General features: G+C 37.5%; 2 protein-coding genes across 2 annotated transcripts in view; both read left to right on the forward strand.

The window, feature by feature from the left end:
- LOC127526646 (uncharacterized) overlaps positions 1 to 2499 on the forward strand; it is a 103181-nt gene extending 100682 nt beyond the window's left edge. Inside the window, exon 21 of the mRNA XM_051922588.1 lies at positions 2298 to 2499. Within this exon, the coding sequence (XP_051778548.1) occupies positions 2298 to 2499 (202 nt within the window). The remainder of the gene's footprint in view (positions 1 to 2297) is intronic.
- Positions 2500 to 3316: 817 nt separating this feature from the next.
- LOC127526835 (otoancorin-like) overlaps positions 3317 to 14133 on the forward strand; it is a 32775-nt gene continuing 21958 nt past the window's right edge. The window contains exons 1-3 of the mRNA XM_051923804.1: positions 3317 to 3463; positions 12493 to 12677; positions 12886 to 13041. Of these exons, the coding sequence (XP_051779764.1) occupies positions 3331 to 3463; positions 12493 to 12677; positions 12886 to 13041 (474 nt within the window). The 5' untranslated portion in view covers positions 3317 to 3330. The remainder of the gene's footprint in view (positions 3464 to 12492; positions 12678 to 12885; positions 13042 to 14133) is intronic.

Here is a 14133-nt window from a genome sequence, read left to right on the forward strand (position 1 = left end):
TCAATTCAATTCAGTTTATCCTTCAATAGCAATCTTTGAAACATACTGTGTAGGCTCAGAGCACTTGCACAGATTTACAAATATGATAGCAGATAAAGTATAAACCCTCACAACATTTACATAAATAAACACACAGAACAAGGCAGCAAAAAGTTAAAAGAAATCTATTTAATTCGTTGAATGTAATAAAAGTAATCGTAATTAAAATTCCTCTTTTATTTAAGAGTGCAGGCATGGCGAAATGACAATGAAAGAGAGAAAATAAAAATTTGAAGCGTCCTGGATTTTACTGTATATAACAGTCAATATCACAATTTTTTGGTTTGCTTGCATATAATGTGCAAAGCACCTAATGTAATAGCTGTGTCTGTCTGTCTTTTCAAATGAAACAACTTGGCGTCTTAATAGATGAAATTTGTTGAAATGTGAAATTTTATTCTTCAAGGAAATTTGCCAAGACAAGTTTCATTTCGATATCTTGAACAGATGTAAACAGTTTTAAAATTTTAAAATCTCATTTTGAAAAGCATTGGTGAATTTGTGAAGTTGTCGATCTTAAAACAGATGAACATTCATGTGACTTCAACTACAAATTATTTTACTGTTTCAATTTTACAATTTTAATATTTTGTACATTCCTCTTTTTCACCTGTGATAGTCACTATTCACGGCAAACAGATCCCCAATACAAATTAATGAAACACTAGCCGAATGCTTGTGTGGGTAGGAAGTTACTTTCTATCACTGGCAGCTTGAGCATATGCAGGACTGCACACCTCCATTGGCAAGTCTAGCAAGGTGTGCACAGAAACCTCTGCATCAGCAAATTGCTTCTATTTTTTCAAGCCTTCCCTGTGCCTTGAGCACAAGCAAAAGAGCACATCTGTATAAGCACCTTATTCTGTCTAGTACTTTAAGTTGTAACAGGTAAGTTAAACGATCTTCCTCACTATAAAAGAAAAAAAAAATGCAAGCAAGGAAAACAAAACATTACTTAGATATGAATGATTTACCCTGTTATGTTATGCACAAGAGTAAATTAATATTTACTAAATAGTAACCTTTCACTGAACCAACGTTACAGCACCATTATGTGCAGGTTACACAGCGGTTCACTATTTCACTATAATTTACTAGGGTAACCAGACTTTGCGGTGACAGTGACAGTCCTGATTTCAGGCTATGTAAACCAGATAAATAATGGAAGAATATCAAAATGATCCCGTCTTAACAAGCTGCCCATCTAATTAAACATTGCTCCCCAAAACAAACATCCTTACAATACAGCATACTTAGAAAAGTGAGAACGAAGCTCCAAGGGCTAAGACCATATACACCTCCCTTATTACCACCCATACCCTCTCTTCGATGTAATAAATGTATAATGGTGCAGTAAAAACTGTAGAGGGGTACCAACTACCATACAACAACAGAGCACAGCCATTTATTTATTTCTATATCAACTACTGTGTAGAATGCTATGTGTTAATTTGTAAAAGTGTGTTTTTTCGTGTTCCCTGATCCCTCTCTGATGATGATGATGATGACATAAAGCAGGCATTAAACAAACAAAGATGGGCTTTATGCATGGGCATACATGGTACACAAGTGTCCTGGCTTGGGACTGTGAAAATCTGGTCACCCTATAATTTTCCATCAGAGTGCCACATTCTCCTGATATCCTAATCATCAATGGCTGTAATAACGTTTGCCTTTTACTTCTGTTATTTCCTAACATTTGTCATAACTGAATAGCTTTGCAATTCCCTTTTCATGAAAATTACAATGGCCAGACATGTTCAAGCAAAGAACAAATGAATTATGTTACAGTATAATGTTATGTTATATACAGTAATTATGTTATGTTTGTGCAAAAATGAGGGGGCTGTTTTTGTGTGTGTTTGAATGAGAGTGGTCTTTTAGAGATGACACATAATACATAGTGATGTATTAGAGTCGTGTCCAGGCCTGTTTTCAGCCTTTTGCCGAATACTGGTAAGATAGTCTTTTGCCACTAAAACCTTGAAATCTATTGAAAATGTTCTAGAACCTACTGACTGAACTCAATCCTTTGAGATCTACAGTGCTTGCCTGGTCCTGGAACACGCCTGAATGCTAAACCATTTTCTAACTTGTTATGCCTTGGGCCAGCCAGCCACCACCTCTACCTGGCCTTTCTATAATGTCTTAAACACAAGGTGGTACCCAACTGTATAAACTGAAGTAAATAAAATGGTCTGGCATTTGATAGTGATTTTTATGCACAATGTATCAACTGTTATGCATTTTTCTTACAGGAATTGCTCTAGCTGGAAAGATACTACAATAACATCTCTTGGCCCGCTCATGACTTTCCTATCCAGCAGTGACCTTCAAACTTTGCCTAATGCGGTAAGGAAATCAATCCAAGGAGAGTTAAAATACATCCTCTTCATCCATCCATCTGCCCCACCTTCCCCACGACCCTGCCCTAGATATATCCTTCTCCTCTTTTTTTAATCTTTCTCAGATAACAGGTGTAGGGCCAAGACCTTTCAAAACTGGGCTGGTGAAAAAATACAAAAATAACTTGTTCATTTGTGTAAGTGTCCATTACATATTTTCTAATCTGCTTGGCTTTTTATCACAGCTGATCTACCACTTTAGCAACCTTTCTGTAACCCTTGGGGAGGTAACAGTGTATTTAATGTCATTACTTTCCAGTTCTGCTCTGTGTACTTGAAGTTGTGGAACAATCTAAACAATTCATTCCGTTGCATTTTCCATGTCATCATAAAACACTTGAACTGTTCCAATATCCGAATCTGAAAACTGTGACAGCTGGTGGTTTCAGCACAGTTTATAACATATGCTGCATGATAGGCGCAGCATGTCTTCCATAGGAAAATATGACCTTCTATTTGCATAACTATCTAGAATTCTTTTGTTCAGAATGGAAGCAATTATGAGTCAGCCTGAGCAACAAAACAAATAACACATCTGCCTTTCGCACCGTTTATTTTTATTAATTTGGATTTTATACAAAGCTTCATGTAAATATTTTCTGCTACACTACATTTGACCAATGCATTATGAAAGTTGAAAACTTGAAGGATTGATGAATGGTTGGGTGGATAGATGGATAAACACAAAATTTATACACTATCAATCTAAAGTAGTTTTGTAAATTGTTGCTCCAAATATATACAGTATACTGTATAAAATGATGTGCTTGCATGCCTAGATGAAGTTCAATATTTCGGAAAGTATTCCTGGAGTATTATTAAAACAAATTCTAAACATCTTGAAACAACTTTGCATTTGTTTTTTTTCCAGCTAAAAGACACCTTAATGGAACTGATTTATTCCATACTGGATGTATCCAAGTCTCCTGCTGAATATGACACCTCTCTAAATACAGCAAGCCTGAGGCAAAAATTGTTTGTCATTATTACTGCATCTGCAGCCAGGAGGAAGCGAGCAGGTTGGTCTCAATTAATCAAAGCACACTTGTAAAGCGTTTGTCCATGCAGCCTTGTCTTGTGGGCCACATTCTATATCCATTCAAATGTAGGGTTGAACAACATTGAGCACAAGGGAAAAACCAGTACTGGACTCCATGCCTTTCCCTTGTTGCCACTGCTATTTGCAATTGCCATTTAGCCATTGGCTGCTCACTTTTGAAATGCATCCGAGATAAAGGGGATTATCAGATAAGGACTTGGACAATACAATTCCATTCTGAAGAACTTTCCAGGCATGACAATACAAATTTCCATACCGGATCAGTCGAGCCCTGGGTTAACAATGACCGCCACCAGTACTGTTAGCCAACAGGGTGCTGGCAGAAATTGGGCTACTGTTGGCCGAAGAAGAAAAAGAAGGAGAAGAAGAGGGGGGAGACATGTCCGGAGGCAGGAGGAGTGGAGGAAACTAAAGAGAGTGGAACTGAGGGTAGGAACTTTGAATGTTGGCAGTATGACTGGTAAGGGGAGAGAGTTAGCAGATATAATGGAGAGAAGGAAGACTAATATATTGTGCGTGTAAGAAACTAAATGTAAGGGGAGTAATGCCAGGTGGATCAGAGGTGGATTCGAATTGTTGTATCATGGTGTGGATGGGAGGAGAAATGGGGTAGGAGTTATTCTGAAGGAACAGTATGTCAAGAGTGTTTTGGAGGTGAAAAGAGTGTAAGGCAGAGTAATGATTATGAAGCTGGAAATTGGAGGTGTGATGATGAATGTTGTTAGTGCATATGCACCGCAAGTTGGGTTTGCAATGGGTGAGAAAGAAGATTTTTGGAGTGAGTTGGATGAAGTGATGAACAGTGTACCCAAGGGACAGAAAGTGGTGATTGGAGTGGATTTCAATGGGCATGTTGGTGAAGGGAACAGTGGAGACGAGGAGATGATTGGTAGGTATGGTGTCAAGGAGAGGAATGAAGAAGGTCAGAGGTTAGTGGATTTTGCCAAAAGGATGGACATGGCTGTGGTGAATACGTATTTTAAGAAGAGGGAGGAACATAGGGTTACGTACAAGAGTGGAGGAAGATGCACACAGGTAGATTACATCCTATGTAGAAGAGTTGATCTGAAGGAGATTGAAGACTGCAAAGTGGTGGCAGAGGAAAGTGTAGTTAAGCAGCATAGGATGGTAGTCTTTAGGATGACACTGGAGATCAAGAAGAGGAAGAGAGTGAGGGCAGAGCCAAGGATCAAATGGTGGAAGATGAAAAAGTAAGACTGCAAGGTTGAGTTTAGGGAGGAGGTGAGACAGGCATTGGGTGGCGGTGAAGAGTTACCAGACAGCTGGGAAACTACAGCAGATGTAGTAAGGGTGACAGCAAGAAGGGTGCTTGGCGTGGCATTTGGAAAGAGGAGGGAGGAAAAGGAAACCTGGTGGTGGAATGAGGAAATACAGGAGAGTATACAGAGGAAGAGGATGGCAAAGAAGAAGTGGGATAGTCAGAGAGATGCAGAAAGTAGACAATAGTACAAGGAAATAAGGCGCAAGGTGAAGAGAGAGGTGGCGAAGGCTAAAGAAAAGGCATATGATGAGTTGTATGAGAGGTTGGACACTAAGGAGGGAGAAAAGGACCTGTACCGATTGGCTAGACAGAGGAACCCAGCTGGGAAAGATGTGCAACAGGTTAGGGTGATAAAGGATAAAGATGGAAACATACTCACAAGCGAGGAGAGTGTGTTGAGCAGATGGAAAGAGTACTTTGAAAGGCTGATGAATGAAGAGAACGAGAGACAGAAGAGTTTGGATGATGTGGAGACAGTGAATCAGGAAGTGCAATGGATTAGCAAGGAGGAAGTAAGGACAGCTACAAAGAGGATGAAAAATGGAATGGCCGTTGGTCCAGATGACATACCTATGGAAGCATGGAGGTGTTTAGGAGAGATGGCAGTGGAGTTTTTAACCAGATTGTTTAGTGGAATGTTGGAAAGTGAGAGAATGCCTGAGGAGTGGAGAAGAAGTGTACTGGTGCCGATATTTAAGAATAAAGGGAATGTGCAGGACTGCTGTAACTACAGGGGAATAAAATTGATGAGCCACAGCATGAAGTAATGGGAAAGAGTAGTGGAAGCTAGGTTAATAAGTGAGGTGATGATTAGTGAGTAGCAGTATGGTTTCATGCCAAGAAAGAGCATCACAGATGCAATGTTTGCTCTGAGGATGTTGATGGAGAGTTTAGAGAAGCCCAGAAGGAGTTGCATTCCATCTTTGTGGACCTGGTGAAAGCATATGACAAGGTGCCTCGAGAGGAGCTGTGGTATTGTATGAGGAAGTCGGGAGTGGCAGAGAAGTACGTAAGAGTTGTACAGGATATGTACGAGGGAAGTGTAACAGTGGTGAGGTCTGCGGTAGGAGTGACGGATGCATTCAAGTTGGAGGTGGGATACCATCAGGGATCGGCTCTGAGCCCTTTCTTATTTGCAATGGTGATGGACAGGTTGACAGATGAGATTAGACAGGAGTCCACGTGGACTATGATGTTTGCTGATGATATTGTGATCTGTAGCGGTAGTAGGGAGCAGGTTGAGGAGACCCTGGAGAGGTGGAGATATGCTCTAGAGAGGAGTGGAATGAAGGTCAGTAGGAACAAGACAGAATACATGTGTGTAAATGAGAGGGAGGTCAATGGAATGGTGAGGATGCAGGGAGTAGAGTTGGCGAAGCTGGATGAGTTTAAATACTTGGGATCAACAGTACAGAGTAATGGGGATTGTGGAAAAGAGGTGAAAAAGAGAGTGCAGGCAGGGTGGAATGGGTGAAGAGTGTCAGGAGTGATTTGTGACAGACAGATATCAACAAGAGTGAAAGGGAAGGTCTACAGGACGGTAGTGTGACCAGTTATGTTATATGGGTTGTAGACGGTGGCAGTGACCAGAAAGCAGGAGACAAAGCTGGAGGTAGCAGAGTTAAAGATGCTAAGATTTGCATTGAGCGTGACGAGGATGGACAGGATTAGAAATGAGGACATTAGAGGGTCAGCTCAAGTTGGACGGTTGGGAGTCAAAGTCAGAGAGGCGAGATTGCGTTGGTTTGGACATTTGCAGAGGAGAGATGCTGGGTATATTGGGTGAAGGATGCTAAGGATAGAGCTGCCAGGGAAGAGGAAAAGAGGAAGGCCTAAGAGAAGGTTTATGGATGTGGTGAGACAGGACATGCAGGTGATGGGTGTAACAGAGCAAGATGCAGAGGACAGAAAGATATGGAAGAAGATGAGCTGCTGTGGCAACCCCTAATGGGAGCAGCTGAAAGAAGAAGAAGAAGATCAGATAAGGACTTGAACAGAAAATATCACTATATGCAGATTAAATTGTACTATATATATCAGACACACAAAATTCTGTGCCTGTAGCCCTAACTGCACTATGAGAATTTCAAAGGAAATCTGGAAGAAAAGTGTGCTTTTTTCAGTGAATTCTCTAGCAAACAACATTAAATTGGACACCTTCCCTTTTATCATTGCAGATCATTTTAATTACCTAGGGGTTAACATCACAAGTAACTATCAAGCTCTTTTTTAACAAAACTTTGCTGTCTGCTTGGAAACACTTAAACAAGACATGCATAGATGGTCAACCCTTCATTTTACTTGAGCAAGGGGAATTAACACTATCAAAATGAATATCCTCCCTAAGCTTCTGTTTCTACGTCAAAATATCACTATATATATTAACAATTTTTTTTTTAAGAAATTAGATTCAGTCGTAACTTCATTTATTTGGAATTTGAAATATCCATGCATCCAAAGGGCGACCCTACAATGAACTAAATGAGAAGGTGGCATCTAATTTTCAATTTTATTACCGGATGGCTATAAAAACCCGGTCATTGTCACAAATAGATGTACACACAGTCGCTTGGTCCACAATAGAAATTAAATCCTGCAGTACTTCTTTCTATTTCTTGCTTTTTACAACAGTAAATACAAGGTATCATCAATATACTAACAACCCAATTGTCCCTCATTCACTCAGAATATGGAACCAATGTAGGAAGCACTTCAAGTTAGAGAATATTTTATCTGTGGCACTTCTACATGATAACCACATTTTTCCACCCTCTCAAACTTATACAGTTTTTAATGTTTGGAAAACATATGGGATTAAATCATTTAGAGATTTGTATATAAATACACTTCAAATTTAGCTTCCAATCAACACAATTTTTCCATTATCTCCAAATCAGAAACTTTGCTAAACAAAATCTGCCCAATTTTCCTCACCTCCAACCTATTTCTACTCCAGAAGAAATATTGATCAGCATTTCTATAATATTTAAATTCATTTAAAGTCCCTTCCTTTTAAAGATTCCAGAGTACAGTGAGAGAAGGATCTTTCACTTAAAATTTAAGAAAAGGAGTGGAAAGCAGCCATGCACAGAATTCACTCTAGCTCCATATGAGCAAAGCATTCAATATTCAACTTAAAATCTTTTATTGAGCACATCTGTCTCACTTAAAATTGTCCAAAATGTTTCCAGGGAAAGATTCAACCAGCAAACATTGCAATCGAGCTCCAGCCTCACTAGGACACATGTTTTGGGTGTGTACCAAATTAACAACATTCTGGACAAAAGTTTTTAAATGCCTGTCAGACAGCCTTGGTGTCCCAGTCCCTCCTAATCCATTAACAGCTGTGTTTGGTGTACTTCCAGATGGGCTTAAAGTGGAAAAGGACAAACAAACTGAAATTGCCTTTACTACACTATTCGCACGTATACTTATCTTGCTCAACTGGAAGAATCCTAACCCATCTCTTTTAAGTCAGTGGATAACTGATGTTATATGCTGCTTGAAATTAGAAAAAATTCTCACTTAGAGGACCTGTTTAAAACATTTTTAAAACCTGGCAGGATCTAATAAATAACATTTTAGAATAAGCATTTATATTGGAGAGAAGAACCTCTTTCCCTCTTTACTGCTCTCAAAGTTTTACTCTGGCTGTTGGCCTTCCTCTCTTTCTCATGGGTGAGGGTTGAACTGAGTTAAGTTTTGTTAAGTTTGACTTGATTGTATGGAACACTACATGCTTTTAATAAATTAAAAAAAAAGACTTGGCAGTGAGACCCTAACCCTAATTTTCAGTTCTTTAGTTGACAGCAAACAGGATTCTTTATAACAAGAAGAAATGCATTGTTCTAAATGCACAAAAGTATTAAATTACTGAGGAACCTTTATTTTTACATGTTATACAAGCTCTTCTTTAACATATCTGGTCACAAGTATAATAGTAGCAAACAGAAATACGAACATCTTTCTGGAGTCGGTCTCAGCATTTATTTTTATTCCAAATCAAGAATGAATTTGCACATCAAGTGTTTCAAAACTAACCAATCAACAGGCTTTCTAATGACATGATAACAATGATATGATAATTATAATGTACCATGTTGCAGAAAAATATTTTAAACATCACCTTTGGCTGATATGAGAAAAGAACTATGAATATAGTTTAAATAAGAAATACAATTTTTGTGATGATTCCTTACCAGATCTTATCTGTAGGCCTACATCATATAATCCCTGGTTTAGTAATTTAAGAATGTAGCATTTAAAATGCTCCTCGGAGTACATTGATTGAGATATAGTGCCTTATGCAATTGACATTGTTGTGAAACCATTGATTTATTTTAATACATTCATATAGACTTTTCACTATTGTTTTTTTAAGTGTTTTTAGTGATATAAAATGATTAAGCAGACTGGGATTTTATCTCCTCAAAATGCATATGTGTTTATGGTATCTGTTGGTACATCTGCAGTGCTCTTTGTGTTTTATATGCTGAAATACAAATCATGTTCATCTTGTTAAAATTACTGCATAACAGAAAATTGTTAATATATTTAGTGCAAAATGGAGAGATTGCCATGTAGCACACAGCTCATTATAAAATTTAAAAAATCCTTTTCTCTTTTTCTTTTTCATTATTAAAACTGCTTTCATTTTTTTCCATCGCAGTCAAGTAAATGCTTTGCATTTTAAGTAATAACATTTCTAATCCCCATATAAATACTGTAGAATGATCCCTTTAGATATGTCTGTAAACATTATCTACATATTTTGTTAGCCTTTAAAAATGCTTTAATCCAGTTTCAAGGTTACGGGGTGTTGGAGACTACTGTTGTAGCTGGGGGCAAGAGGCAGCAACTAAACCCGGGCACTCACATTTACTCAAACTCAGAACTGTCAATTAAGCTAACATGAACATCTTTACTGTGAGGAAGAAAATGAAAGTTATCATAATGAAAACATGCAGACTCCACACAGACATTAACCGGAACGGAATTCAGTTAATTCAGTGTACTTCTAGTGAAGAAGAAGCAGTGCTAAATACTGTGCCCGTAATCTACAAAACTTCTTTCAATAATCCATTCATTCTGAGTGAATATTATGCATTTTAAAGAATGACATGTCTTTAGAATATTAGAACAATTATGACAAGTATAGGCTTGACAGTCCTATTCTCCAAATGTCTTGAAATAGATAGATAAATAGACAGACAGACAGACATACAGCTAGATAGATAGATAGATAGATAGATAGATAGATAGATAGATAGATAGATAGATAGATAGATAGATAGATAGATAGATAGATAGATAGATAGATAGATAGATAGATAGATAGATAGATTGGTGTTGGTATAAAGGAGTCCCAGAAAAAGGAGTCCCAGAAGCATTTCTTGACACGCTTCTGCTGAATAATTCTTTGACTGAAAGTCCTCAGTGTTAGTGTGTCAGACAGAGGATGTGCAGCATTGTTCATAATGCCACTCAGTTTTGTTTTACTGTTCTCCATTGCAATTACCTCCAAAGGGTCTAGAGTGCGTCACATAACTGAGCCTGCCCTTTTAATTAGCTTGTTGATGTGGGTGGCCTCTCTTGAAATGTTGTTGCCAGCACACCACAACACAGAACATTGCACTTGTCATCACTGAATTATAGAAGATGTGAAGGATGCTATTTCACACATTAAAGGAACACAGTCTCCTGAGGAAGAAGAGCCTGGTCTGCTCTTTTTATAAGTTCCCCTGTGTTCTGAGACCAGTCCAACCTGTCATTGATGTGGTCATCCAAGTACTTCCCGTATCTGTTGTGTTTTTGTTAAAAAGACTGTATAATACAGAGGTCAAAAGAAATTCTGGAATGGTTTGTGTGGTCTTTAAGGTGTCCTTTGTAATTTACTGGAGGCAAGCCCTGAATGTAATAGGTGGCTGCCATCATTTCCAATTTCTTCAGCATTACCCTTCAAGAGCGAGGCTTAGACTTTCTGAAATGCAAATTCTTATACCTTGTAGTCTATTGTTAGGTCCAAAGCACACACCCTTTAAAACAGATATTGAAAGACAAAGAATGTGAATATTATAGACAAGTGTTACTTAGCTAGACTATTAATAATGGTTTAATCTTTTGAACTAATTATACAAGTATTTCTAAAATTTACAATATTGATTTCATGCTTTTTGGGACCACTCCTGTTTAGATTATTATTGATGTGAGTTCTTATATTTTTATATTTAGTCAGTACTTCTGAATGTTCAAATTTCCCTCTCTGATAGTCAAATGCCATTTCTTTTTTATATTCAGAAAAATGTTATTTATTCCACTAATTCACAAAACATTTGATGCAGGTAATGGATTATCTATTGGAAATGCAATAAAGAGAGTTATTCAAGGAATGAAAGCAGAATGAAAAGAAATAAACACATATAGCTTAAGGGGAAGGACTAACAGGCACAGGCTATGGAAAAAAGTGAAGTGGTGCATGCAAGTCATATATTTCCAATGTAAATGGAGGTGAATTTCTGAAAATTTGACTTACATTAATAACTTTCATATTTTATCAAATCTAGTTCAGGGTTGCAGAGCTGGGCTTACACTAACAGCTGCTTTAGGAAAGTCTGGTTGGCTGCCATCGACAAGCTATTTATTGATTGTTAACTTTGGTTTAATTTGTTTAGAAGAATCATTGTAAAATAATAAATGTTAAGAGTAAAATTAATGTTTTCAGTAAGTAGCTCCTTTGCTGTATTTGAGTTGTTTATTATCAACTTTGGAAATGAAAAACTGTTTTTTATTTCCCTGTCTTTTTCTAGAGTCTTCTATCTTGTTACTTCTATCATATTTACATGTAACTATTTTAACAACAGTAATTTTATAGAGTGTGAAATCTAACACAGTTTTTCACACAGTAACATCCACTTTTGCTTACTAGCTTGGGTGTCTTTCATGTTACGAAAAATGATAGGCATTTTTTGTTCTTTTATTTATTCTGAAAAGAGAATAAATTATATATTTTCTGCTAATGCGTAAGGAGATGTTGCACATGAACACTCAACTACATGAATCCAAGCATATCATAAACAATATAGGCACTTTCCCACAATCAGAAATTAATAAAGTAACTGTCAGTTCACTTTATTTCTGATCCTTCTTTCACGGTAAGGATTGTGTGGGTGCCATGGTGAGCTGGAAAGATCTACCCACTTTTTTTCCAGTTAACTATTCTGAGGGCCTTTTGGGGAATTCCTTCGTGCTCCTAGTCCAGATGATAAGTTTAATCCCTTCTTCTTGAACTGACTATGTCCATGGGTCTGCTTCACCCTGTTCAAGAGACACATGGGGCATCCTTACTACATGCTTTTATTACCTCAACTTTTATTCAAAGGAGCAGATGCAGTACTGCATATTGTGAGTTTTTCATCCAGTAACCCTCATCCAGAACATGATCACAACACTATACAGGAACCTCCTTTCAGCTGTTTGCATCTGTAATCTAATTCCTTCAGCCACTAAATAGAGCTCGGTTGGGTTACACATTCTTTCATATTATAAATTTATAAATGAACATTGGCCAGACCAAAATTACTACCTACCACCAACATCAACCATCTCTATTCATTTTTGGGCCATACATTATATCTTTTTACACTAATGCCCTCATCTAGATTATACCACAAATGGAAACAGCCTCCCTTCCTCTTTTTCTTTTTCAGCATCCTGTCCCATAACACCCACAACACAGCAGATTACGGACCTAAAGGAAGATAACTCACAGTGGACACCTGATCAGCTACTCTGTATGTCAACGCAAACCTTTCTTGACACCTTTGCCATCCTGGGATCCGTTCAAAGTTTCAATGATCAGCAACTTGCAGTCCTTAAGAATAAATCCATTGATGTAAGCAAAAGAGATGAGTTTGCGTTCCCTTTCTTATAGTCATATTAATATGGAAAGCTTAAAGTCATACTAGTGATTCCATCGTTATTTAAGTGCAGATTCCATTTGGTTAAAAAAAAGAAGAATAGCAACATTTGCATGAATCCTTCATTATTTCCATTCAGTATTTATGATGGTGTACCAATTCTATTCTTTTTATATATGACAGGCTTTGGGGCTCCCTTCCTCATACACCATAGAACAGATCTTGGCTTTAGGGTGTCTCATGGTAGGATTCACCCCTGCAGAACTCCAACAAGTCAGTGTCACTTCCGTAGACATCCTCTCAGGAATCAATGCGTGCCCAAACTGGACAGTGCAGAAGGTAAGTTGGGATGTGTTAACAGGAGTGGTGACTTGATGTTCAATCTCTTAAGTACAACAGGAAATAATCATCATGATATAGCCATATCTATTAGAGAAACTAGTACTCTTTCAATCACCATTTTATAATACTTCATATCAGGTTCTTCCATTTTTACTATGTTTAGCCCATGGATAGTAGCTCACTATGTTTTTCTATCCAAGACAATGTCTGACAATTCTCAGAGTCTTATTTCAGCATATCCTATTATCCATCTTGTCTTACCCTTCATCTTTTAATTGCAACTTATTTGAGCAATAAATGTGTTACCCTTTCTGTAAATATACTGTTAGTTTCTGGTGTTATCTTTTAAATGGATTTATTGAATGTAGGCATTTCATTTTTTTATTTCATTTGGTACACTTTATTAATCCCCAAAGGCAAATTGTCTTGTTGCATTACCTTTGGGGGTTAGAGAGCAGGGTCAGCCATTGTATAGCACCCCTGGAGCAATTTTCAGGTTAAGAGCCTTGCTCAAGGGCCCAACAAAGTAGGATCCCTTTTGACAGTAACAGGATTTGAACCAGCAACTTTCCAGATACCAGTGCAAATCTTTAGCCTCAGAGCCACCATTTTAAGAAACAGTTTAACAACTTTTGGACAGATGACTGTCTTTTTGTTAAGATGTTAGTCTATGGACACAATAACTCCAAAATGAAGCACACAGCACAGTTGTCAGCATATTAAAATGCTAGATGCTTGTTTATTTTGAACAAAACTGTTCCAGCAGATTTTGCTCTACAGAGATAATTATTTTGCACACATTGATGCCCTAGCTGCAGCACAGTTGGGGAAGGATAATACTGTATATATTTTTTCAAAAAATCATTCATTTTATTTCACATATTGGTCTGCAGTATTTTAGTGGTATAAATCATTATGTAGAGAAAGTCATTTGTTGGATACATCAGATTTTTTATTTTATAACCAATATTATTTAGCCTTTAGCTTAACTGTTAGGAACTCCTGTATCCAAACTGACTGATACATCCATCTTCAGCATTATAGCTGAAAATTATTGATTTTCTTTTGCTTTTGCTTTGCTGTTCCAAT

The sequence above is a fragment of the Erpetoichthys calabaricus genome, chromosome 2 (genome assembly GCF_900747795.2).
Source record: "Erpetoichthys calabaricus chromosome 2, fErpCal1.3, whole genome shotgun sequence".
NCBI classification, from domain to species: Eukaryota; Metazoa; Chordata; class Cladistia; order Polypteriformes; family Polypteridae; genus Erpetoichthys; species Erpetoichthys calabaricus.